The sequence below is a fragment of the Rhinopithecus bieti genome, unplaced genomic scaffold, assembly GCF_001698545.2.
Source record: "Rhinopithecus bieti isolate Rb0 unplaced genomic scaffold, ASM169854v2 scaffold_47995, whole genome shotgun sequence".
Lineage (NCBI taxonomy): Eukaryota > Metazoa > Chordata > Mammalia > Primates > Cercopithecidae > Rhinopithecus > Rhinopithecus bieti.
Window position 1 is genome coordinate 1308163 of NW_016819498.1, and position 27720 is coordinate 1335882.

Genomic DNA, 27720 nt, shown 5'->3' on the forward strand with positions numbered 1-27720 from the left:
AGAAGGCCGTGCACCGTGGCTCACGTCTGTAATCCCAGCACTTTGTGAGGCTGAGGCGGGCAGATCTCCTAAGGTCAGGAGTTCGAGACTAGCCTGGCCAACATGGTGAAACCCCCGTCTCTACTGCAAATATAAAAATTAGCCAGGTGTGGTGGCGGGCGCCTGTAATCTTAGCTACTCAGGAGTCTGAGGCAGGAAAATCACCTGAACCTGGGAGGCAGAGGTTGCAGTGAGCCACAGTTACGCCGCCACACTCCAGCCTGGGCAACAGGGCGAGACTCCATCTCAAAAAAAAAAAAAAAAAAAAAAAAAAAATTTAAACAGGGACATGATAGAAGTGACAAAGAATTAATCAACTGAATGATACCCTGCTTCCAGGGTCATCTAAGCTCCCAAGAGGGCCTAATTCACAGAGAAGCTGATTCAGTCCTACCCCTCATTTCTCACTTCTGTGTCTCCGTCACTGCCAGCCTCATTTATAGAGCAAGGCTGAACAAGAAACCTGCTTCTGGCTGACTGTGCTGTTTTGGCAAGGGTGATTGTTCTGTACCACTCGTCACCCAGGAGGTGAGGCTTCTCCACAGAGGAGGAGCATGGTTGGTAGCTGTGGTGGCATAGACAGCTGTGCTGCTGGTGGCCGTGGTGACATGTGCCAGCTCTACACCCGGGCACTCAGAAGTTGCTCCTCCCCCGATTGGTGAGAAGATTTTAAATGAACCTACTCTTTAGCAGCTCACAGAAACTAGGGAAATTCAGAATTGGACCATAGAGATCTTATTTACAAGATACTCTAGATTTTATTTACAAGATCTCTGTGAGACTGGATCCAATCTATTTAAACAATTTCCCCACATGCATCTTTGCTAATTTTTATGAGTGATTTAGGTTACCTCCATTACAAATGAATTTTTCAGTCTTTTTTTTCCCCCCTAAAGATCATTCCAATTTTAGTCTAATATACAAGTAGCCCATTTAAGAACCAAGGCTGATCTCGTATAGGAATAATTACAGGGCCTAACATCACTGTCAATCAGGGCAGAATAATGTGACGATTAATCAGGTACATCTGTGCTCCTTTAGTTGGACTTGTGTTGCTCTGGTAATGTGACTGGGGAACAATGACTAATTATAGACACATTTTATCTCAGAGTTTGAACAGCAGGGATCTTGGACAAAATAGAATTATCAATAAGAACATTTCCAAGGCCAGTCTGAAAGTTTTGCTGCTAGAAAGCTGAGGGACACACTGTAGGCCTGCATATGGCAGGCGTATTGAACTTCCAAGTAATCGCTTCTGTATTAGCTTCGCCACTTCATCTATTTTAGGTCCCTACGTTTACATGCACTTAATGACTATGGTAGAGTCTCCTGTATACCACATGGGCCCCTTTTCTTTTTCACTTTCTTTTTTAAAATAACAGTTATTCTTTCCTCTGTTTTGCAAAAATTGTATGATCATTATAGAAAAATTAGCAGAGAAAAGCACTTAAAAAAAGGAAAATCATCTATAATTCTACTACCCAGATGTAGCCATGGGTAACATTTTAGCGTATATCTTTTAGTATGTATTTTTCTAGTATTTGTATTCATTTTTATTTACATGTGGGGTATTGTGCATATGCTCTGTAACTGGCTCTTTTCACTAATACATCGTCTCACTGTGTTCTAATTTGTTTCCTGTTTTATTCTATATTCTATATTTTGAGCCAATTTAAATTTTTTTTGGAGATAGCGTATATGTATCAAACACTCATCAGTCTTCCTGTTAAAGGCTACTGCCACAGAAAGGGAGAACCAAATTACACCCAGGACTGGGCCTCTGTGCAAACAGAGGAGTTCTGAATGGACAATATGGAAACCAAGTCACCCAGTGTGCAGTTGCCCTTGGCCTCTGGAAGAGGCTCCTTCCTTCGTGCTTGCTGATGGGGTTTATGTGGCCCCATGTGGTGAATCCCTTGTGATGGGGCATGAGGAATCGTCCAGTGTTAGGACAGCAGCACAGTGTGTAAGTTCTTATTCTCACCATCTAAGGTCTGACAAACTCTTTGCATTTTGTTTTGCTTATACATACACACATGCACGTGCGTGCACACACACACCTACACTTACAGGCAACTTCCCTACAAGTTTAACACGTGTGTAAAAGAAAAATGAGAGGTATGCCATGTGTTCTTTATTTAGATACTGACATTAGCTCAACATGTACATGCCATCCTTAGCCACTTTAGCTACAACAGAAATAACATTGGTGTTTTTATGACATAGAGTAGGACAACAAAAACTCTCACCCAAACTCAAAGTGCTTTTTCTGTTTTCTCACTCAACAGCAGTCAACACAGAAGACTTCTGTGACCAAACTTGTGGGGATTTCTCCCCACCACCAAGCAAACAATTCTGTGACAGACACTAGCTGAGTATTTTCTAGTTCCGTTCTATTCTGAATCTGTCTACCTGGTGGTAGCCTCAGATCCCACAGGTTGAGGGCTCAGTTTCTGAGGCCATGCCCCTCATCCCACCTTGGGTTTCATTAATTTGCTGGAGTCGCGCAGAGAACTCAGACATACTTACTTCATTTGCCAGGTTATTACAGAGGATGTTACAAAGGTTATGGATGGAAAGCTATATAGGGCAAGGCACATAGGAAGGGGCACAGGGCTTCCATGGCCTCCCTGGGTGCACCTTCCTCCAGGGATCTCCTTGTGTTCAGCTATCTAGAAGTTCTCCAAACCCTGTCCTTTGGGGTTTTTAATGGAGGCTTCATTACATAGGCTTGGTTGATATACTCACTGGCGATGGGTGAGCAACTTAACCTTTGATCCCTCTCCCTTCCCTGAAGGTCAGGAATGGGGCTGCAAGTCCCAACCCTCTACTACTGCTTTGGTCTTTCTGGTGACCAGCTCCCATCCTGAAGCTACCTCTGGGCCGGCAGCCATCAAGTCAATCATGAGCATACAAGAAGACCTCACTGGAGATCTTAAGGATTGTAGGAGTTGTTTGCCAGGAAATGGAGGGGGAGAATTGAAGACTACATATGTATTTTGTAATATCACAATGGCACTAAGAAATTAGATGGAAACTAAAAAGTTCTCACAAAAAAAGTTTTTTGTAAATGTTTGACATTGTATAGATACAAGGAAACAATCTTTTATCTCTAGGAAATATAATTTGCTATATTTGTACTTTATTTTCATTTTGGTTTTCTCTAGTCTCTCTAAAGTATATATGAATGATTTTGAATCTAGGGGGATTTTCCTCCAATCAAGAAATCACTGGGCTGGGCATGGTGGCTCATGCCTATAATCCCAGTACTTTGGGAGGCCGAGGCAAGTGGATCACTTGAGGTCAGGAGTTCCAGATCAGCCTGGTCAACATGGCAAAACCCCATCTCTACTAAAAATACAAAAAATTAGCTGGGCATGGTGGTGTGCACCTGTAGTCCCAGCTACTTGGGAGGCTGAGGCATGAGACTCATCTGAGCCTGGGAGGTGGAGGTTGCAGTGATCCCAGATTGCACCACTGCACTCCAGCCTGAGTGACAGAGTGAGAATCTGTCTCAAAAAAAGAGAGAGAGAGAAAAAAAAAAAAAAAAACCTAGCGTGGTAACTCACACCTGTAATCCCAGCACTTGGGGAGGTTGGGGTAGGTGGATCACCTGAGGTCAGGAGTTTGAGACCAGCCTGAACAACATGGTGAAACCCCATCTTTACTAAAAATACAAAAAATTAGCCAGGCATGGTGGCACATGCCTGTAATCTCACCTACTCAGGAGACTGAGACAGGAGAATCACTTGAACCCGGGAGGCAGAGGTTGTAGTGAGCCAAGATTGTGACATTGCATTCCAGCCTGGGCAACAAGAGCGAAACTCCGTCTTAAAAAAAAAAAAAAAAATTTTTTTTTTTTTGGATGCTTAACGTTTTATGGTTATCTGGTTGATTTCTTCTCTTAAACTTTAAGAGGTTAAACACATTTCACCGTTAGACCTTTTTCTCCCCTATTGTTAACGATATGTCCAGTGATGTATCCTGGCTCTAATGTCCATGTCCACTTTTCATTTTCAAAGAGTCAGAGCCCCAGAATTCCATCTCTTCCTTGCCTCTCATTGTAGGGTCCACATTCAGGTAGCCATAACGGATCAGGAGACATTCTATTCTTTTTATTATGGAAAATTTCAAAGTTACGCCAAAGTAGAGGGAATAGCATAATGAACCCTCTGTACCCATTACCCAGTTGCAACAGTGATCAGCATCCTACACGTTGCACAGATCTTTCCTTCTCTCTCTCTCTTTTTTTTTTTTTTTTTTTTTTTTATTTTTTTTTTTGTTTGTTTTTTCTTGAGATGGAGTCTTGCTCTGTCACCCAGGCTGGAGTGCAGTGGTGTGACCTCAGCCTACTGCAACCACCTCCTCCTGGGTTCAAGCGATTATCCTATCTCAGCCTCCTTAGTAGCTAGGATTACACGTGCCTGCCACCACTCCTGGCTAATTTTTTGTATTTTTAGTAGAGAACAGGGTTTCACCATGTTGGCCAGGCTGGTCTCCAACTCCTGACCTCAGCTGATCTGCCCACCTCAGCCTCTCAAAGTGCTGGGATTACAAGGTGTGTGCACCGCGCTGGCTTTTTTTTTTTCTTTTTTTTTTTTTTTTTTTTTTTTTTGAGGCGGAGTCTCGCTCTGTCAGCCCGGCCTGAGTGCGGTGGCCGATCTCAGCTCACTGCAAGCTCGCCTCCGGGTTTACGCCCATTCTCCTGCCTCAGCTCCCGAGTAGCTGGATACAGGCGCCCGCCACCTCCGCGGCTAGTTTTTTTTTCGTATTTTTAGTAGAGACGGGGTTTCACGTGTTAGGCCAGGGATTGGTATCGATCTCCTGACCTCGTGATCCGCCCGTCTCGGCCTCCCAAAGTGTGGATTCAGCACTCTTTTTTTAAATCTATTATTCAGCTTCATCTTTTACCTTTAGATATGGTGGGAATGGAAAATGGTGCAGCAACTTGGAAAACATTAGTGCCTCAAAATGTGAAACACAGGCCTCCACCTTCTCCACATTCTGGCCAACACTTGTTACTGTCTGTCGTTTTTATTATAGCTACCTCGTGAGTGTGAAGTGGTATCTCATTATGGTTTTCCCAATAGCTAATGATGTTGGGCATGTTTTCATGTGCTGACTGGGTATATTTTCTCCAAGACACCACCCAATTTTAGTAGAGTTATTTGTCTTTTTATTACTGAGTTTTAAGAGTTTTAATATATTTTGAATATAGGTCCCTTATCAGATATATGATTTGCAAATAATTTCACCCATGTTCAAGTTTTTAGGCAAGAATACTTTATAGGTACTTCCTGTCACATCAGAAAAGATAAAATCAGTGGCATACCAGAGAGTAGGGAGGCAGTAGGAATGGTCCTTCCCAGGTGCAAGCAATAGGGGTATATTATCTATAGAGAATTTGAAAATAACTAAAAGCCATACTGCTTTTTATTATTCTCATTAGCTGGCAATTCTAAACAATGTTGGTGATGGAATTCCTTCCCTCCAGGATGGACCACTTCCCGAGCACCACCTTGGTGTACACTACTGCCCAAAAGGTCTAGTTGTTCTGCTGTCAGTAATACTCAGCTCAGTTGGTGGGTTCTGGGGGTACTGACCTGATCCTTTCATTACACAGCTCCCCATCAACACATTTTCTAATGGTTGTAGCATCAGCTGACAACCTTGGGCTAAATTGGTTACTTAATTTGGGTTAAAAGTGGTAATTTTCTAATTTTATTCATTCTTCATATTAGCTAGAATTATTTTATAAACAAGAATTTTCCCTCGTGAACCATTTGGTTTCTCTGAAATATAATTCTCACAGGAAGTGTTTCTTTAAATGTTAGGGTTATTTGATTTTTGCCTATAACTTGCTGATTTTTTTCCCAGTTTGTCATTCATCCTTTGAGTTTGCTATGGTGTTTTTCATCAAGCAAAAGGTTTCTATTTTGTGTGGTTAAATTTATTAATCTTTTATTGCTTCAAGATTTACATATTTAGAAAATATTGCCCATTCTCACATTAAAAGAAATCACCTATTCTAATGTTCTATGGCTTCATCTTTTATATTTAGGTCTCTAAATAGTTTATTCTAGTATCTGAGGAACAGGTCCAACTTTGTTTTTTCCATATGGCTGCCAAGGTGTTCCAAACACCACTTTTTCCCTTTTTAAATAGATTTTATATTTTAGAGTGGTTTTAGGTTGACAGCAAAACTGAGCAGAAAGTACAGAGAGTTTCCATTACCTCCTACCTCCTCATATGCACAGCCTCCCCTACTATCACCATCCTGCACTAGAGTGGTACATTTGTTACAATTCATAAACCTACCTTGACACATTATCACCCGAAGTCCATAGTTTATATTATCATTCACTCTGTTTTGTACATTCTATGAGTTTTGACAAATGTATATTGACACATAATCTATCATGATAGTGTTACCAAGCTAGCAATGGGCTTGCTGCCCAAAAAGCATAGACGCCAATACTATGCCACCAGCTTTTGTGAAAAGAAAGAGTTTATTGCAGTTTGACAACGAGGAGACAGGAGGCAATGCTCAAATCTCTCTCTTGAGCTGGGGACTGGGGCAGGATTCATAGCAGTGGGTAATGAGGCATGATCTGATTGGATCTTACAATGCAGTGTTGCCGGGAGACATGATAGGACTGGATCATGCCATGAGGTGTGTAGTTCTTAATTTGGTCCCTGTTCCTTGGTCCAAGCACTTAGGTTCCACCCATGGTTGCACGCTTGGTTCATCTGGGCATGATCAGATTATATAACTTGCAACCTGGGTTCCATGATAACTGAAAAACAACTCACCATTGTATTATGTAAAGTTGAACCAGACTGGGCTGATTCTGCAGTTACCACAGTATATTCAGAAGAGTTTCACTGCCCTAAAAGTTCTTTGTGTTCTGCCCGTTTATCCCTTCATCCCTCCCTCCCCTGTATACTGTGGCAACCACTAATTTTTTAGCATCTTTGTAGTTTTACCTTTTCCAGAATGTCATATAATTGAAACCATATAGTATATGGTCTTTTCTGATTGGCTTCTTTTACTTAATGATATATATTTACTTTTCTTCCATGTCTTTTCATGATGTAGTAGTTCATTTCTTTTTAGCACTGAATAATATCCATTGTCTGGATGTACCACAGTTTGTTTACCCATTCACCTGCTAAAGGGCATCTATGTTGCTGCCGAGTTTTGACAATTATGAATAAAGCTGCTATAAATATCCATGTGCAGGTTTCTGTGTGGACATAAGTTTTCAGCTCATTTAGGCAAATATCAACAAATATAATTTCTGGTTATATGGTAAGAATATGCTTAGTTTTGTAAGAAATTGCCAAACTGTCTTTCAAAATAGCTGTATCATTTTGCATTCCCACCAGCAATTGACAAGAGTTCTTATCACTCCACAGACTAGCCAGCATTTGGCGTCAAACACCATTTATTTTAAAAGTGCATCTTTCCTGCTATTGATATAAGACCTTGTCTTTGTTATACACTACATTTTTATATTCATTTGTGTCTGTTTCAAGATTTTCTGTTTTGCCATTTGTCAGTCAACTCATACACAGGTACTATACTGTTTTAATTACAGAGCCTTTATAGATTATTTTAATATCTAGGAGAGCTACTCTTTGCACTCTGCTTTTCTGTTTCCATTTTCCTGGTCATTCCTGCTGGATTATTCTTCCATGAGAACTTTAAAATCAAGGTGTCTAACTCCGGATTAAACACACACACACACTGCGTGGTCTTTTTATTGGAACTAAGTTGAATTTATAAACTAAGGGATAACTGCTATCTTTAGGATTGAGTTTTCTTTTCCAAGAACATGGAATATAGTTCTATTTTTTAAAGTCTACCTTTTAATCTTACAGATCAGGTCTTTTTTCTCTCTTCATTTTATATGTTGTATGTATCTTGTTGAGTTTATGCCTTGTTGTTTTATTGTTTATAAATAGAGTCCTCTACTCCATCATATTTTCAACCAGTCATTGTATATGCAAAGGTTATTGATTTGGTATTGAATTTTATATAATGCAGCTTTACTAAAATGTCTTATATGTAGTCATTTTAAAATTACTTCCTTTTGAATTTTTTAGATATGTATAATTTGCAAATATGATTAGTTTTAGCTCTTCCATTCCAGCTCTTGTGCCTTTTTTAAAATCTTGTCTAACTGCATTAGTTCATATGTTCAATATGATGTTAAATGGTAGTGGTAATTATCCTGACTCTATTGGGAATGCCATTAAGTAAGAATCTTTTGAGTGTGCACACACAAATATGATGAATAAGCTATTTCAGCATGTTCTGTCTTTAAAGAAAGGATAATGACACATAGCATGTCTGGAGAGCCGGCCTATATATAGTTAACCTTGAATAAATCTGGATTTCTCAATGACGAAGTACAGGGAAATATAAATGTCTAAAGGACAAGTCTGAAGCATCCTTTAATTTCTACTGTATTGGGTGTTGAGTGTTTTTATTTTTTAAATGATGGATGAGTGTTAGATTTTTGTCAAATACCTTTTCAGCATCTGAAAATGATAATATGATTTATCTCTTTACATCTATTAATATGATCAATTGTATTACTCGATTCCTTAATATTGAGCCACCCTTGTGTTTGGTCCTAATGTATTATTTTTATTGTGCTTTCAGATTCTATTTGCTAATATTTATGATATTTGTATCTATATTCATAAGACAGATTGGTCAGTCATGTTCTTTTTGTTAATTGCTTTTTTTTTTTACATTATTAAAATTATGTCCTGATATATCAAACACCATCAAATAGTCCCTCACATGCTGTGAGATGCCAAGTCTACAGCCCAGGTCTACAACTGGCCTTTACATTTATATTTGTCCTTCTGCCCCTTGAGTTATAAACCTACATCTCTGAATGTGCAGCATCCCAAAGTGCCTCGAATCAATAGAAGACATCCTTTCTCTTTCCATAGCTGTGGGTCCAGGGCTTCAACTTCTAAATGATATGTTTCCAGCTGAAAACCCATTTAACCCAGAGCAATGCTTTCCACAGCAAGAGTGGTTCATGAGAAGCTTTTCGTTAATACTATCTCTTTCCTCCTGCACAAGAGGAGAAAAAGAGGAGTCAATACTATCTCTTTCCTTCTGCATATCCCCAGAATTACTTGCAACCCCACAGTGGTGGCATTAATTTTATCTTATGGAGACATTATGACATGTTTTAAATGTTTCATTACTTTGTTTAACGTATAAGTAAATAAACTTTGGCAGCAACATTAGGGTAAGAAGAAACGGCTCAAACATGCAAAGAAAAGTGAAAGCTCATTATTTTAATGTAGATGCCTGTGTGGATTTTAAACCATTTTCTAATTTAGTGGTCCTGTTAGATGTGCTTAAAATTAGACCAAATGCATGCTTTTAATAAAGCTGTTGCTTCCATTCAATCTATAATTTTATTTCCTATTTGTCTCTTACAGAGGACATAAAGATAAGATATTTGTGGTAAAGTGTAACCCACACCATGTTGACAAACTGGTTACAGTTGGGATAAAGCACATCAAGTTCTGGCAACAAGCAGGTACTGTCCTTTGGGTTTATCATTTTATGTGACTGAGAGCTTGACCCTAGCTGGAAAGAAAAATAGAACAAAACTATTGCTACTACCTGGCTTGTCTCTGCAATCTAAAATAAAAATGCGCCTAAAAAAATTCACTCCCAAGTTCAGTTAGAACGCTTTGAAGCTTAGAACACTCTATATGATGCTATGCATATTCATCAATACCTAGAAAGCTTTGGAAAATGTTCTGCCGTGAAAATAATCATTTTTATATTTAGTCATCTGTTCTGAAAGCAGTAATTATGTTAGACTACTGCACAGGAAATAAAATGATCATTTTGGTTGAGTGAATAAAATTGTATCTATTTGGAGGGTTCCTTTATTTATCTATTACTGAATTTAAACCTGAATTAAACCCTGAGTCTGCCCACAAATAGGTGGTCCAATAAATATTGGTAGATTTAATGTTGATAATAATGATGAATAAATAAGCATGAGAAAACATAAAGGATACCTTACTCTTCTCACTAATAAGTCAGACTTAATACAATTGAATCTGAATTCTTCATATCAGCTTTGGTACCAAGCCCAATTTTATTATGCAGAAAATGTGAATAAGGTTCTATTCCAGTGCATTTTGCTTTTAAAAGAAGGTAATGCCACCCAATATGTCTGGAAAGCCAGCCTGTGCATAGCTGTCATGAATAAAGCTGGGTTTCTCAGTGACAGGGAGTATGGGGAAATGTGAATGTATAAGGGACAAATCTAATGACTTGTCCCATATACTACATTTTCCTACAAAACAATTCATTTTTCTCACCCCAAAATTGCTGTGATAAATAAGCAGAGCACATATAACATGCTTATATTTTACATTTATAGTCAGTACTATTTTTATTGTTTTTGGTCAGCATTCATGAAGACTTTGCTTGCTCCTCCAGGCACTTCGCCACTTTTCTCTTGGTTGACACAGAACTTGTGTTGAGCCTCAGTTAGACACGTGTCTTGGAGTGAGATGCATACTGAGTCATCCCTCCAGCCAGACTCTGAGTTCCTTGAATACAGGAACCCTCTTTTCATCTTCATATCCCAGCAGTGAGCACTGCACCTACCACATGTAGGGGTTCATTAAATGCTGAGTTAATGAATGAATGAGAAATACTCTTACAATATTTTTGCTTTTGATGTTCTCTGCCACTTTTAGACATCTTTACATAAATACCTAATGAGAAACACCAGATTTCTCACGGAAGTCGTCATTCTATATGCTCATAGGAAGTGCCAGATTTTTTAAATAATAACTGTTCTTGGTCCACTCTAGGTGGGGGCTTCACTTCTAAAAGAGGAACTTTTGGAAGCATTGGAAAATTGGAAACAATGATGTGTGTTTCTTATGGACGAATGGAAGATCTAGTGTTCTCAGGAGCAGCTACTGGAGATATTTTTATTTGGAAAGACATTCTACTACTGAAGACAGTGAAAGCTCATGATGGGCCTGTGTTTGCTATGTATGCATTGGATAAGGTATGGCCTGCGTTTCAGCATTCATTTTCCTCATCAGCCTTCTAAAATTATAAGGTAGTCTTAGGATGGCCCACCAAGAGGATGCCTGTATCTAAAACAGGCCTTTCTGAATTAGGAAGTAGTTGTCATGAAGCTCAGTCAAGAGACAATAGGGAGGAAAGCAAAGATATTTTTATAATTTCATTTATAGTTGTTTCTTTATATGCAGCTTCTCTCCACTTTTTCCACACATTCTCTTTCTGGCCCCCACTCATAAGAGTCCCTTAAGAAGTGCCAGGATAAATGTGGACACTTAGCAGCAGAAGAGTCCTGAGAAATACTTCAGCATTGTCTTCCTCCTTGGTGACACAATGGGCAGAGACCTAAAAGTACCAGGTGGTTACATTATTGTTCCAGACATCGATTTGCTATGACAGAAATTTACATCATAACCAGCTTGCTCCTGTGTAGAAAGGCTCAGCTTTAACAAGAGTGTTAGAGTGCTGGGCATATTTCCACTGAAGCTCATCATGATTGCCCTGGTCTGTCTACTTGCCTTGCAGTGTCCCGTTACAAAGATTACACTTACCTTCTGTCTTAGTCTGTTTTTGCTGCTGTAACAGAATTTCTGAGACTAGGTGCTTTATAATGAACAGAAGTTGATTGGCTCACAGTTGTGGAGGCTGGGAAGTCCAAGATTAAGGGGCTGCAACAGGGAAGGGCCTTCTTGCTGTGTTACCCAATGGCTGAAGGGCCAATAAGAGTGGGAGGGGCCAAAATCACTCTTCTATAATGAACCCACTCCTACAATAACGGCATTAACCCATTCATGAGGGCAGACCCCTCATGGTCTAGTCACCTCTGAAAGTTCCCACATCTTAATACTGTTACNAATACTATCTCTTTCCTTCTGCATATCCCCAGAATTACTTGCAACCCCACAGTGGTGGCATTAATTTTATCTTATGGAGACATTATGACATGTTTTAAATGTTTCATTACTTTGTTTAACGTATAAGTAAATAAACTTTGGCAGCAACATTAGGGTAAGAAGAAACGGCTCAAACATGCAAAGAAAAGTGAAAGCTCATTATTTTAATGTAGATGCCTGTGTGGATTTTAAACCATTTTCTAATTTAGTGGTCCTGTTAGATGTGCTTAAAATTAGACCAAATGCATGCTTTTAATAAAGCTGTTGCTTCCATTCAATCTATAATTTTATTTCCTATTTGTCTCTTACAGAGGACATAAAGATAAGATATTTGTGGTAAAGTGTAACCCACACCATGTTGACAAACTGGTTACAGTTGGGATAAAGCACATCAAGTTCTGGCAACAAGCAGGTACTGTCCTTTGGGTTTATCATTTTATGTGACTGAGAGCTTGACCCTAGCTGGAAAGAAAATAGAACAAAACTATTGCTACTACCTGGCTTGTCTCTGCAATCTAAAATAAAATGCGCCTAAAAAAATTCACTCCCAAGTTCAGTTAGAACGCTTTGAAGCTTAGAACACTCTATATGATGCTATGCATATTCATCAATACCTAGAAAGCTTTGGAAAATGTTCTGCCGTGAAAATAATCATTTTATATTTAGTCATCTGTTCTGAAAGCAGTAATTATGTTAGACTACTGCACAGGAAATAAAATGATCATTTTGGTTGAGTGAATAAAATTGTATCTATTTGGAGGGTTCCTTTATTTATCTATTACTGAATTTAAACCTGAATTAAACCCTGAGTCTGCCCACAAATAGGTGGTCCAATAAATATTGGTAGATTTAATGTTGATAATAATGATGAATAAATAAGCATGAGAAAACATAAAGGATACCTTACTCTTCTCACTAATAAGTCAGACTTAATACAATTGAATCTGAATTCTTCATATCAGCTTTGGTACCAAGCCCAATTTTATTATGCAGAAAATGTGAATAAGGTTCTATTCCAGTGCATTTTGCTTTTAAAAGAAGGTAATGCCACCCAATATGTCTGGAAAGCCAGCCTGTGCATAGCTGTCATGAATAAAGCTGGGTTTCTCAGTGACAGGGAGTATGGGGAAATGTGAATGTATAAGGGACAAATCTAATGACTTGTCCCATATACTACATTTTCCTACAAAACAATTCATTTTCTCACCCCAAAATTGCTGTGATAAATAAGCAGAGCACATATAACATGCTTATATTTTACATTTATAGTCAGTACTATTTTATTGTTTTGGTCAGCATTCATGAAGACTTTGCTTGCTCCTCCAGGCACTTCGCCACTTTTCTCTTGGTTGACACAGAACTTGTGTTGAGCCTCAGTTAGACACGTGTCTTGGAGTGAGATGCATACTGAGTCATCCCTCCAGCCAGACTCTGAGTTCCTTGAATACAGGAACCCTCTTTTCATCTTCATATCCCAGCAGTGAGCACTGCACCTACCACATGTAGGGGTTCATTAAATGCTGAGTTAATGAATGAATGAGAAATACTCTTACAATATTTTGCTTTTGATGTTCTCTGCCACTTTTAGACATCTTTACATAAATACCTAATGAGAAACACCAGATTTCTCACGGAAGTCGTCATTCTATATGCTCATAGGAAGTGCCAGATTTTTTAAATAATAACTGTTCTTGGTCCACTCTAGGTGGGGCTTCACTTCTAAAAGAGGAACTTTTGGAAGCATTGGAAAATTGGAAACAATGATGTGTGTTTCTTATGGACGAATGGAAGATCTAGTGTTCTCAGGAGCAGCTACTGGAGATATTTTATTTGGAAAGACATTCTACTACTGAAGACAGTGAAAGCTCATGATGGGCCTGTGTTTGCTATGTATGCATTGGATAAGGTATGGCCTGCGTTTCAGCATTCATTTTCCTCATCAGCCTTCTAAAATTATAAGGTAGTCTTAGGATGGCCCACCAAGAGGATGCCTGTATCTAAAACAGGCCTTTCTGAATTAGGAAGTAGTTGTCATGAAGCTCAGTCAAGAGACAATAGGGAGGAAAGCAAAGATATTTTATAATTTCATTTATAGTTGTTTCTTTATATGCAGCTTCTCTCCACTTTTCCACACATTCTCTTTCTGGCCCCACTCATAAGAGTCCCTTAAGAAGTGCCAGGATAAATGTGGACACTTAGCAGCAGAAGAGTCCTGAGAAATACTTCAGCATTGTCTTCCTCCTTGGTGACACAATGGGCAGAGACCTAAAAGTACCAGGTGGTTACATTATTGTTCCAGACATCGATTTGCTATGACAGAAATTTACATCATAACCAGCTTGCTCCTGTGTAGAAAGGCTCAGCTTTAACAAGAGTGTTAGAGTGCTGGGCATATTTCCACTGAAGCTCATCATGATTGCCCTGGTCTGTCTACTTGCCTTGCAGTGTCCCGTTACAAAGATTACACTTACCTTCTGTCTTAGTCTGTTTTGCTGCTGTAACAGAATTTCTGAGACTAGGTGCTTTATAATGAACAGAAGTTGATTGGCTCACAGTTGTGGAGGCTGGGAAGTCCAAGATTAAGGGGCTGCAACAGGGAAGGGCCTTCTTGCTGTGTTACCCAATGGCTGAAGGGCCAATAAGAGTGGGAGGGGCCAAAATCACTCTTCTATAATGAACCCACTCCTACAATAACGGCATTAACCCATTCATGAGGGCAGACCCCTCATGGTCTAGTCACCTCTGAAAGTTCCCACATCTTAATACTGTTACAGAGGCAGTTAAATTCCAGCATGAGGTTTGGAGGCGACTAACATTTAAACCATAGCACCTTCAGTGTTTTAAAACACTTTATTCAATCAACTTGCCAGCAAATATCAACTTATTTTCAGTTACTTCCAGTTTGCTGGTGGTACCACTTCATCTGTGCCCTCTGACTTCCAGTTTAAGCCACCTACTACTCCTAACCCAAGCCTCAATTTTCATTTACCTGTCCTTAGGCAAATGTGTTGATTCTACTACAAAAGTAGGTTCTTGTTAGATATGCAACTACAATGGTTGTTTTAGTGGCTAAGGTGTTTTTTGGTTTTTTGTTTGTGTTTTTATTTTACTGGCAATAAAATAAAATTTTGGTTAGACTGGCAAGTATTAGAAAAGATTAAAAAAGAAGAAAGAATTTCTGTAGGCCCAGAAGTAAATATGGTGTAACTTGTTTAAGCTATTGTTGTTTGGTAAATTAAGCTGCAAAATCATGAGAAAAGACAAGGATATCACAATATAATATACTGCATTTAAATTTAATTTGGGGATTGAATTTTCCTGGGTACAAATTCTATATAAGGATAAGGATATTTAATGTTACACACTTCAAAATATTATTTCTTTGTAAACTTCATAAAATGCATTAAAATTAAAAGTTGCTGAGGAGTGGAATTACGTCAGCATTTCCTTTAAAAAAATAAAAAAAAAAAACCCTCTAGGGAACAGTTTGGCATTATGGTAATAAATTTTACCCCAGAAAGGAAAACTAGTACAGCCAAAAAAATTATAAGGCTTAGAACAGGAGATAAAGATTTCGAACTTGTTAAAATATCCAATATGTTAAGACTTTTTACTTTCCAGGTTTTAAAATTAATCTGGATTTTAATTATGGTAATTGTATCTATTGACTGAAATAGGATAGTTTCATTGTATGAAGTACCTAAGTTACTCTTAATAAATAGTGATGTTTTCTTCTGGACATGACTTTTATTTTTAAATGTCTAACAATAATTTTAAACTGTGATGTTAACTTCAATCCATTTGGTCAGAGTATGTGAGATACCAGAAACTCTGCTAGGTTTTGAGGTTGGTTCCATTCTGTAGGAACCACATTCTGGTTGGGAGACTGGGCACAGGCACAGCCATGCTTGATCAGTGGGCCAGCTGTCAACCAGTGTTCTGAAGAGAGTGCAATGGATACATGATGAGAAAGTGCTTAATCTTGCTAGGGGAATGTGGGAGAAATGCTCCCAGAAAATAGTATTCAAACATTGTTATCAGCAGAGTTTTCCATCTCATATATTTAGGAAGGTAACATACACAAAGCTGCCTTACTCACGGGGGAATCCTTCTGGGGCCAAGTGGGTAATTGGTCATTTTGATGTGTATATAACACCTCCCATGTGTGCTTTCACAGGGCTTTGTAACGGGTGGAAAGGACGGCATCGTGGAGCTCTGGGATGATATGTTTGAAAGATGCTTGAAGACTTATGCCATTAAAAGATCAGCATTGTCAACTAGCTCAAAAGGTGCCACTCCCAAACATGTAATAGAAATCTTTGTGTTCATAGGGATGGAGAAGATGGTACTAAAGATTTTAGAAAACTATTAACCAATCAATTTTCTCCCTCTTCCATGTTTCGAACTCTCTTCTCCTGGTAGAAATGTCAAGGCTGACTGCCTAGTACCTGGTTCTTTGGAGCTATACAAATTGAATTTATACTAAGAAGCAGTGTTTTTGTTATTTTATTAAATATACCATCCCCTTCCCAGGCTTGCTTTTGGAAGATAACCCTTCAATTCGTGCCATCACCTTGGGACATGGACATATCCTGGTGGGAACAAAAAATGGAGAGATTCTGGAAATCGATAAGAGCGGCCCAATGACACTACTTGTTCAGGTACTGTTTGTACCTATTCTAAACTGCAGCTCACATCAGGGCTGGGACTAGGGTGAGACAAAGTTGATGCTTAGGTTCCAAAACTTAAGGAAGCACTCACTCTCAGGGTTGCACAAGAGTTGAACTAGTTACCTATTGCTGTGTAACAAATTGCCACAAACTTAGCAACTTAAAACAGCACACGTTTATTGTCTCACAGCGTCTGTGGATCAGGAATCTGAGCACAGCTTAACTGGATCCTCTGCTTAGTGTTTTATAAGGTTGCAATAAAGACCAGGATTATGGTCTCATCCGAGGCTAAACTGGGGAAGATTCTTCCAAGCTCACTCATGCTGTTGGCAGAATTTAATTGCTTGTAAATGTAGGACTAAGGGCTTTTCTTTTTTCTTTCTTGCTGGCTGTTGGCTAGAGGCCACTCTCAACTCCTAGAGGCTGCCCACAGTTCCTTGCCACATGGGGTTTCCCAACATTGCTGCTTTCTCAAAGCCAAAAACAGAGGGAAAAAATAGACACTACACTCTTACATTACATAATTATGTAATCACGTATGTGGAATCATGAACATTCAATCACCTTTGCCATATTCTGTTGGCTAGAAACAAGCCACAGGTCATACCACACTCAAAGGGAGGTGATTATGCAAAAGTGTGAAAGCCAGGAGAAGTATGAGGGTCACCATCACTGGCCACCCTCTGGCCACCAGTTATTCATGCCCCTACCACATACAGAATTCTTTACCTCCACCCCCAAGGTCCCCAAGAGCCTTATCACGTTACAGGATCTGCTCAAAGTCCAGAATTTCATTATCTAAATTGGGTCCAGGTGTGGAAGAGGTGCCTTAGGTATAAGTCCTGTCAATCTGTCCATCCATAAAATGAACAAGACAAGTCACCTACTCCCCACATGCCAGACGCACCAGTGCCCCTTTGGAATATGGGCCTCACTGTAGTGTCAGCCTTGATCCACATAAACACATTACATCCTCCTTAATCCCTGTCTTCCCTCAAAAGTCATATTTAGGTAAAATTGAACTAAAATAAATGTAACAGAACCCTTTAGGAGCCAAGAAATGATAAAATCTCACCTCAGGGATAGGGATGTGGTAGAGTGTGGAGGTACGTAGGTAGTCTTGCCCGGTATGGTGATGGATAAGACCATATTTAGTTGGAAGAGGCATGGTGAGGGGTGAAGGATGTCTGTTCAGAAGTTGGAGGGAAAAGAAAATGCTCTGATCATATGAGCAGTCAGAACTTCTAAGATTCCAGTGCAGGAGCTTCCCCTCCTTGCCCTGATCTCTGAGTGATGCCTGCAGGCTTGCTGTATTAGGAGTGAATCCCCAAATCCCACTGAGAGGGTCCCTGTGACTTAGTGTATCATGGAAACACATGTGCATATACACTATGGCTCAGGACACTGCAAGGCTTTAAAAACACATGTGCCCAAGTCCTATCCTGGATATCCTGAATAAATCTGTGTTTTAAAAAGAAAAAAATCTATGTGAAAACAAACCTTGAAAGCTCTGCAGCTGGTCGTGCCTGGCAGCCAGGCTGGGGAATGAGGCAGGAGATACATCCTTGAGGCATGATGTCTTTGTTCTCCAGCTGTTCTTGCTTTTGTTGTTTTCTTCCAAGTGAAATCTTTTTTTTCTGGCTATAACTTCTCATCTAATTTTACTGAAAAATATTTATTTACTTTTTAATCTCCAAATGTTTGAGAATGTAAATTGTTTCCATGTATGCTATATTGCTAGATATTTTGGAAGATTTATGCTCTGATATGATTTAAATAATACTGTAAGATCTAAACTTTGTTTTCTGTCTTACTGTGTTACACTTGAGGTAGTTTGGTTTAAATATGTTTTATGCTTGATAAAGGCTTTCCACTTCTTAATTCTCTACAATTGTATTCTTTCCTGTGTTTCTTTCTATTGCTCTAATAAGAAAAATAACCACAGCAATCATATATTCAGCACCTACTCTGTGTCAGGCAATACCGTTGTACTAAATTTGTCTCATCTCCACAACAGATTGGCTGTGTTAAATTGTTTTATAGATGAGGGACCTAATGCCCAGAAAATTACCCACAGTCACCTGCTGAGAACTGCAGAGCTGGGATTCCAACCAAGGTTTACTCGAGCCCTTTTTCACCTCACCAGGCTGTTCCCCATGTCTCTTAACCTGGACGCTGCAGGAAAGCCCCTGAGCTGTGGGGTGGCTGGTTGAGCTGGTGGAAGCTTCAGACCAGATGTTAGTTACCATCTTTGCCACCTACATGTGTACCATTCTCTCCCTTTTTTTCTCAGCATCTTTTTTTCCTCTTCTGCATTCTCATTTGCTATTTCCTCTTAGGTGGAACTCAGTATTTCAGTTCAGTCCATGTTTGTTGGGCTCCTGCCCAGGTCTGCTCTGTGCTGTGTGTATGTGCAGTGGAATAAGGGCTTCCTGCCTGCCCAGGACCATCTCACAGTCCTGTTCTGAGAGACGATAGAGACACCAAGGGAAAGTGAAGGAACTATGGAGGCAGTGTGAGTGAGACGATGGACTGTCCTGCTGGGAGAAGATTTTAGAACCACTCTGCCAGTTTCGGTGGCATGGCAATCCAATCACAGTTGGAATAGATTGCTTATTTTTAATAAGGTTGGGGAAGGGGAGAATGGCAGGTGACGGGTTGTGGTACTTCCCGTCATGTGTGCTTTGAAGCAGTCAGCTCGCAGTTGAACAGCTGTTTATGATCAGCTTTATGGGTGATCAGCACCAAAGCAGGATCCTAAGCCCATTTCCTTGTGCCATTCAAGGTCCTCCAAGCCTGCCTCGCTTACTGTCTGATCCTGTGTTACACGGGGATTAAAATAAACAGATTAAGGAAATGTAATTTTGATATCAATATAAGGCAGTGGTTTAAAAGGATCTCTGGATCCCACGATCCTGTTCTTAACTAAAATACACAAAGGGGCTCAGTCTGTAGAAGAGCTTCAAGCAGAGTCAGTCTGGGAAGATGTGAGGTTGACCCCTGACCTGTACCCTGACTGTGACTCTGGGGCTGGGAGGCTTCTGAAGAGAAGACTAGAAAACTGGGGATGTAGGGTGTCCTCAAATCCAATAAATTCAAAAACAATGTCTGTACCCTTCAGCCCCTCATTTTCTCATATTTGAATGTCAGCTGTATTTGGAACTTTACATCTTCTGCCAAATTCACTGTTTTGCTCAAATAGCTTCTCAGTTAAATTGGAATCATCCAATTTCTCTTTGGAAAGCCACCTGTTCCCCATAGCATTCCAGCTACAAACACCTTTCAGATGCCTGTGTGTGGGCTTCCTTTTTGCTTTACTAAGCAAAGCCTTTTATAATTAGCCATTAAAAGCAAAATTCAGTAAATAGTTAATCTGATCTGTTTAACTGCTCTGTAGCACTAATCTTTACCCTGCATTATTGAGTGAAAAATTATGAGAATCAAATTCATTTTCTCCGTTAAGTGTTCATTTTTTTAAAAAATACTGCTTTATCTTAGTTATTATTCTAAGTCAGCCAAGTGTGTTTGTGATAAGATAAAGGTATATGGAATTGGGCCAGTGCTTATTAAGCACCTTTCAGTTTTGGATGTTCATTGTTAGCACATGGACAGGCCAATTTGTGAACAGATGCAGAACCTTAGCTACACCGAGGACACTTGAAATGAAAATTTAGCTTCCTTTATTTCTGCTCTGCCGAATGCTACATGTTCAAAGGACTAAAGTTGCATAAATAATGAGAATATTGCTCTTCAGTTCCACTGACACGAATGGGTCATACCTGCATCTTTTATGATTTAACTGAAGGAAATGGTTTGTGTCCTTGTGATTCAGCTGCTTTACTAGGAGAGTACATATATACTATGTTTATTTAGTATCAACAGAAAAGCAGGCGTTTCACCGTTTACCTGGATGTTTCCAAATGGAAAAATGTTTGGCATCATAGAAAACCAATCAGCAACGAGTTCATGTTTTGCTATGCAAATGAATGATTTAGCATCGTGTAGGTCCAGCTCTTGTTTCAAGTTTAAATGAAAAAATTATTTCGGGTGATCATTTTGGTTCAAGGAAGCTCAAAATATGTTCATTCCTGTTTATACCTTTTTGTGATACTCTTGGACTGAATATTCAGCACCGGGCTAAAGAAGGGCTAGCCAGACAGTGTAAGTAGAGTTAATGTTGCCCCTTTTCCTCTGCCACAGGGGCACATGGAAGGAGAAGTGTGGGGGTTGGCAGCTCACCCTCTCCTGCCCATCTGTGCAACAGTGAGCGATGATAAAACACTTCGCATCTGGGAACTCTCCGCCCAGCACCGTATGCTGGCAGTACGGAAACTCAAAAAAGGTACGTAACACCACCTTACACATCTCTCAGAGTATTTACAAGTAACAATGTGTCAGGTTTATTCACTCATTTAATTAATATTTACTGAGGGCTCCTGTTATATGCCCAAAAATATGCTGGGCAATGGGAATCTTATATTGATTGCTACAGTCTTAACTAAGCACATGTAGAATTATTCAGAAGGCTGGCCTAATCCAGTTCCGTTTTTCACTTCATTTTCCTTGCACTGCACAGATATTTGCCACCTGGGGGCAATATGTCCTTCTTCTCATCGAGAGCTGTGGGAGCCAATTGAAACTCTTTAGCTTTTAAAGAATGCTGTTTATTTTGTAACTAACTGTCTCCAGAACTTACTTTATGACTTGAAAACAAACGTCAATTATATAGAAATGTAATACTTAAGAAATGAGTAAAGATGTCTTGAACACCTATATGCACTAGAACTATGAGGTGTACTGAGAGGTACAAATTCAGCAAACATTTATTAAGTAGCTTCTGTGTGGCAGGCACAGGGGATCCCATGATGAATGGTCCCATCTCTAGTGTCAGAGATAGATAGGACTTGAACACAGTCCCAGCAACATATCCAATCAAATTTGGTAATTCGAGGAGAGTCTTTTAAATGGGACTATTTATAAAGGGATGGGGAAGGTGTGAGGAAATGACCCGGGGTAGTGCAGCGCTATGCAGCTAGTAATGGCGGCCTCTCTCACTAGCCCTGGCATGAAGGGGCAGGAGGAGGGGACAACTGCTGCAACCCTGAATATGAGAGCCGCATGAGATGGCAGGCTGAGAGGAGCCACCACTGTTAGCCAGGGGACTCTGCCAGCATGCAGTGACCCTGCGGGAGGCAGCCAGGGAAATAAATGGCCCAGCCTCCCTATTCTTCCTCCATCTCTCTCATCTCCCACCCATGCTCCCCCTTGGCCAAACTCAACCAGAAACCAGAGGACAAGGGAGCCCATTGACGTTCTCCATGCAGGCCAGCTTCAGGCACAGAGCAGGGTGGACAAGGGCAAAGAGGGGATGTGGAAGGACAGACTGAAGATACTTGACACGAAGTACCCTGGAGCCTCAGAGGAGATCTACAGCCTGGAACTGCTTCCTCGGGGAGGTGATGAGAGCTGAGGCTTGAAGGATCTATAAAAGTCCTTAAGAGGAAAGGATGAAATTGGGGCCTAGCCCTAAAATATTTGTACTGAGTAATTTTGTAAGCAGACATGAGGATTGTATTCTAGGGTAATAAAATGAAGAAAGCTGTCAAAACAGTATTAACAATAGTGATGGTGGCTAATATGGCTGGGCCAGCAACTATGCCAACTCTTTCCATGTAGTCTTTGTAGGAACCCCATGAGTAAGGCTATTATTATTGCCACTTACAAATCAGAAAACCGAGGCACAGGGAGCTTAGTTTGCACATTTAGTAGGTAATGGAATCAAATTGAATCCCATGCAGTGTGACTCTGAGAACACACCTATGACCACTGCTTAACACTGTCTCCCTCTGCCGTGTTGCCTCTCTTTATACTAGACTCCTGGGAGTTGTAAATGGTGGAGGAAAGATTTCCCAAATCCAAGTCCAAAGCCCATGCTCTTAATCACTACAAGCTAGAATCATTTTGGCCACTAGTTCATATTGGGAGAAGATAGGCCAAGTCCTCACTGTGGAGGACTTGAATGTCAGTCAATGGACTTTATTCCCTAAGTTAAAATTAGTTAAAAGAACAACTATTGACCCATCTTAGATAGGATAACCATTCAACCTAGTTTACCCCTGTTGTTCTGGTATAATTATTAATAGCTTTCCTCTTCACTCTCAAACGTGTCTTGGTCTGTATGGTAGATTGTGGTTAACCTAATCTTGATGATGCTCTTCAAGGGCAGGCTTGTCTTTTCATTGTCCCAGTACTGACACATCAGTTTTGGGTGTGAACATAGCTTTCAGCATACCATGAACAGAGGAGTTGGTAAAGAGGCTCGGTATTAAATGCCCTGGCACAGGGCCACCTGGCTGTCCTATCCCTGGAGCTGTGCTTACAACTCTTGATAATAAGAATGGTGGCAGAGGGTAGGCATATTTTTGAATTGGTTTCCTTTTAGACATACCTTTGCAAAGTCCATGCTCCTGATTCAGAAATGTCTTTGTGACCCTACAAAGCAGTAGAAAACATGGTTCATCCAGTACCATCACCCTAGTGCCAATTAGTTTTCCAGATACCCCTCAAGAGAATGTTCAGATTCCATTCTTCCCATGACAGAAGAGGCAAGAACAGTATCTTGCACCTCTAGAATTATGCATTACAATCCATGAATCAGAGAATTGGAGCAACTAAACGAACGAGGTCCTCTAAAGCGAGTTGTATGTAAGGCATAATATTTTTTTAAAAAAGTTTTCTGAAAATTTTATTATAGAACTCCTATTCTTAAATATTACCTCTTTTCTTGGAAGCAAAGATACCGGTCCTATTAACCCTACACTATACTCCTTTTCTCCATTTACCCCACTAATTTTTTGAAAACCCCAGGTATTTAAATACTCATAAATGAATGAATAGACCTCATAGAAGCTGAAAATGTATTTTTGATATTATGATCATTTTCCTTGGATTTGGGGAGCAGAGATGTTTAATTTTATTTTCTTGAGACAGGGTCTCCCTCTGTCATCCAGGCTGGAGTGCCATGGCGTGATCACTGCTCACTGCACCCTCCGCCTCCAAAGCTCAAGCAATCCTTCCATCTTGTCTCCTGAGTAGTTGGAACTACAGGCATGTGCCACTATGCCTGGCTAAGTTTTGTATTTTTTGTAGAGATGGGATTTTGCTATGTTGCCCAGGCTGGTCTTGAACTCCAGGGTTCAAGCAATCCACCTGCCTTGGCCTCCCGAGGTGCTGGGATTACAGGCATGAGCCACTGCACCCAGCTTATTTCTGTATTTTTTGTAGAGCCTGGGTTTTACCTCTATAAAAAATAACTTTTCAACTAATCTTTAACCTAGGTAATGTTGCAAACCCAGGCTAGTCTTGAACTCCTGGGCTCAAGAGATCCGCCTGCCTCGACCTTCCAAACTGCTGGGATTACAGGCACGAGTCACTGCACACAGCCAAGAGATGCCTTAAATTATGAAGGTTTAGTTTTCCCAAGTGTAGTGTCAATGTAAAGGCAGTCATGTGTCCGTGCATAATGCACATGATCAGATTTCTTCATCTCTTCATGTGGTTTGCTTGACAGTGAAGTTTTGGATAATAAGTGTTTTTTGTGGATTCTTCTGTAGGTGGAAGATGCTGTGCCTTTTCCCCTGATGGGAAAGCCTTAGCAGTTGGCTTGAACGATGGGAGTTTCCTGGTTGTAAATGCTGACACTGTTGAAGACATGGTCTCTTTCCATCACAGAAAAGAAATGATCTCTGATATTAAGTTTTCAAAAGGTGAAGATGACAGCAAATACTTTCTAAAACAGCACAGTCTTGGGACAAAAAATTACAAGAATGAACTATTTAGATGTTTCTTTGACCATTTCCCCACTTTTAAAATACTAAGTTCCTGGAAGTAAATTCCTATATAAGATGCTTTGGTGTTAACCCCACATTTTTCTTTATAGATACGGGAAAATACCTTGCAGTGGCATCCCATGATAACTTTGTGGATATTTACAACGTACTTACAAGCAAAAGGGTTGGCATCTGTAAAGGCGCTTCGAGTTATATTACACACATTGACTGGGACTCTAGAGGTAAAGTATGTTGTGGCTTTTCAAATAGAATTTCTGTGTTTAAATAATGTCCATTTATGCATCGTTTCTAGAGAGAATGGCAATTGAGTATTAGAAATAGGAAAGGGGGTACCCAAAACAATATAAACGACTGTAATTTTACAACCCAGAGGCAGCTGGTGCTAACATTTTGAATACTTTTCCATCTTTTATGCTTAAGATTATTATTGTCACTATTGATTCAAGCCATTGAGTTTTGAGACAGTTAAAGATACATGATGCCTTTTGTTATCATAGCAAGCCACTGCCTCACCTTTAGTTGGGTATGCTTTCTCCTTGTCTTGGGTCTCCTCCTTCTCCTCCTAGCTTGTTTCCCTTTTCCACCCAAGGCTCCACCTCTTAGAGAACCGCCCAAAAAACCTCAAGCAATTTTCCTCCTCCAGCAGAGGTAGAAATCTACATTCAGCCTGCCTAAAGTTTCTCTGCTCTATAAAACTCCCAACCTACTCCCACCTCCCCCAAGTCATGCCCACGAATGCCATCAAGATTTGTCTTTTTAATAAATCTAGCTTTTATGGTGTTGCAAAGTCTTAAGCTAGCAAATGTGGAGGCTCTGGAAGTGAGTAAGACATGGTTTCTGCTCCCTGTGGAGTTTATAATTGAGTGAGGGAGACATACTCATCCATAAATAATACAAGAGCACAAAGTGGGTATGGTGTGAGTAAGCAGTGGTGAGTCACAGGGGAAGTGGTGAGCAGGGACTCAGAATGGGCCACGGCAGCATTCAGTACCCAGGATGGAACATTGCACTGTAGGGTGAGTCACTTGTAAATCCTATCCTCGAGACTCGGCTGGTGTTAAGAGTCTGGAGCAGGCACTTGGGAATGGGCAGCATTCCCGCCTTCAGAGACATTGTAGTCCACTGTGGTAGAAAAGCACCAAGCCCAATGTATGCTCTGAGGGAAAGCTCCACGGAGCCTCCGTAGAAGGAAGTAACCTTTGAGGTTGATCTTGAGAGTCGAGGAGAAATCCACCAGATAGCGCAATCAAGGAAGAGCCATTCCAGGCAAAAAGGAACATGGCAAATGAAGAGCAAAGGTGGGAAGAACCAGGGGGTGATGAAGAAGTAGAAGTGCTGAGTGGCTGAGGGTGTACAGGGAGGGGAATGTGGAGACGCAGGCTGGGACGGAGTAGAAGTTTCATGCTGAACTGTGTACTTGTAGGTACTAAGTAACACTGAGGGATCTAGAGTGGGGCATTCCCTCCCATCTTGGGGAGAAGAAGTGAGCCTGGAGTGGGAGCAGTTAAAATTAGGAGAACGATGATGAAGGCCTCAGCCAAAAAGTTACTTCAGAGACGCCAGAACATTTTTTTTTTTTCAGGTAATTCTTGGAGTAGTGGCCTTAGACCAGGACTTGGAAACCCTTTTGCCCGACAGGTATTTAGTTGTAACTATACTTGCCATATTGGAATTTGGACTTTATTTCAGCTTTACAGCATTCAGGGGTTTTATATAGTGCAGTAGATAGAGAAGAAAGCATGCAATGCATTGCATTTATACAAGGTAGTACAAGTCCCAACAAGGGCAAAGGGAGATCAGATAAGTCCGTTTCGCTTTCATGTCAGGGCAGTGACAGCCGGACACAGTGCCGAGGGCTTCGACTGGCATTTAAGACCAGGCAGGGCACTATGACTTATGTAGGAACTGGTGAGGCCGATGAAAGCAGCTGCTTCTCAGACTCTTCTTTGATATTCTCTGCTTTTTTTTTTTTAAAGCAGTGATTTCTCCCTATTTATTATCTTGCTATTCTCTTGCCAGGTAGAATAGGGTGTGATTAACTTTATTTAGAATCCGACACACACACACACACACACACACACACACGCACACACGCACACATACATACACACAAAATACCTGATACAATATGTGAAATCCCACTACCCAATGACTATTAGGGGTTAAAACCCATTATTGTTTCTATTAGGCAGTGAAGAGTCCAGAGAAAAGAGGATATATAAAGAGTAAATTTTGGGAAGATTTCTTAATTATTTTGAATTGTAAAATACACATAACAAAAATTTACCATTTTAACCTTTTTTTTTTTTTTTTTTTTTTTTTTTTTTTCGGAGACAGAGTCTCGCTCTGTCGCCCAGGCTGGAGTACAGTGGCGTGATCTTGGCTCACTGCAAGCTCCGCCTCCCGGGTTCACGCCATTCTCCTGCCTCAGCCTCCCGAGTAGCTGGGACTACAGGTGCCCACCAACATGCCCGGTAATTTTTTTTATTTTTAGTAGGGACAGGGTTTCACCATGTTAGCCAGGATGGTCTCGATCTCCTGACCTTGTGATCCACCCACCTCGGCCTCCCAAAGTGCTGGGATTACAGGTGTGAGCCACCGCGCCCAGCTCCATTTTAACCATTTTTTTAAGTGTACAGTTCAAGGATGTTAAAAACATTGACACTGTTGTGCAACCATCACCGCCTCTGTCTCACAACTCTTTTTGTCTTGTAAAACTGGAGCTCTATTCCCATTAAATGATAACTTTTCATTTCCCCAACCCCTGGCATCTACCATTCTACTTTCTGTCTCTATGAATGTAACCACTCTAGGTACCTCATATAAGTGGAATCATACAGTACTTGTCTCTCTATAATGGGCTTATTCCTCTTAGCATAATGTCATTAAGATTCCTCCATGTTGTGGTGTGTGTCACAATTTCTTTCCTTTAAAGACTGAATGTTTCATTTTATGTATAGACCATATTTTGCTTATCTATTTATCTGTTGAGGGGCACCTGTGTGGCTGCCACATTTCAGCTATTGTGAATGATGCTGCTATGAACATGGATGTACAAATATATCTTCAAAACCCTGCTTTCAAGTCTTTGAGGTATATACCCAAGGGTGTAATTGCTGAATCATATGGTAGTTCTATTTTTACCCTTTTGAGGAATTACTGTACTGTTGTCC

General features: G+C 40.2%; 1 protein-coding gene across 1 annotated transcript in view; it reads left to right on the forward strand.

Moving 5' to 3' along the window:
- Positions 1 to 27720, forward strand: part of EML6 (EMAP like 6) — a 261918-nt gene that overhangs the window by 167769 nt on the left and 66429 nt on the right. The window contains exons 18-24 of the mRNA XM_017859044.1: positions 9514 to 9614; positions 10915 to 11117; positions 16205 to 16316; positions 16561 to 16688; positions 20898 to 21039; positions 24311 to 24463; positions 24637 to 24768. Of these exons, the coding sequence (XP_017714533.1) occupies positions 9514 to 9614; positions 10915 to 11117; positions 16205 to 16316; positions 16561 to 16688; positions 20898 to 21039; positions 24311 to 24463; positions 24637 to 24768 (971 nt within the window). The remainder of the gene's footprint in view (positions 1 to 9513; positions 9615 to 10914; positions 11118 to 16204; positions 16317 to 16560; positions 16689 to 20897; positions 21040 to 24310; positions 24464 to 24636; positions 24769 to 27720) is intronic.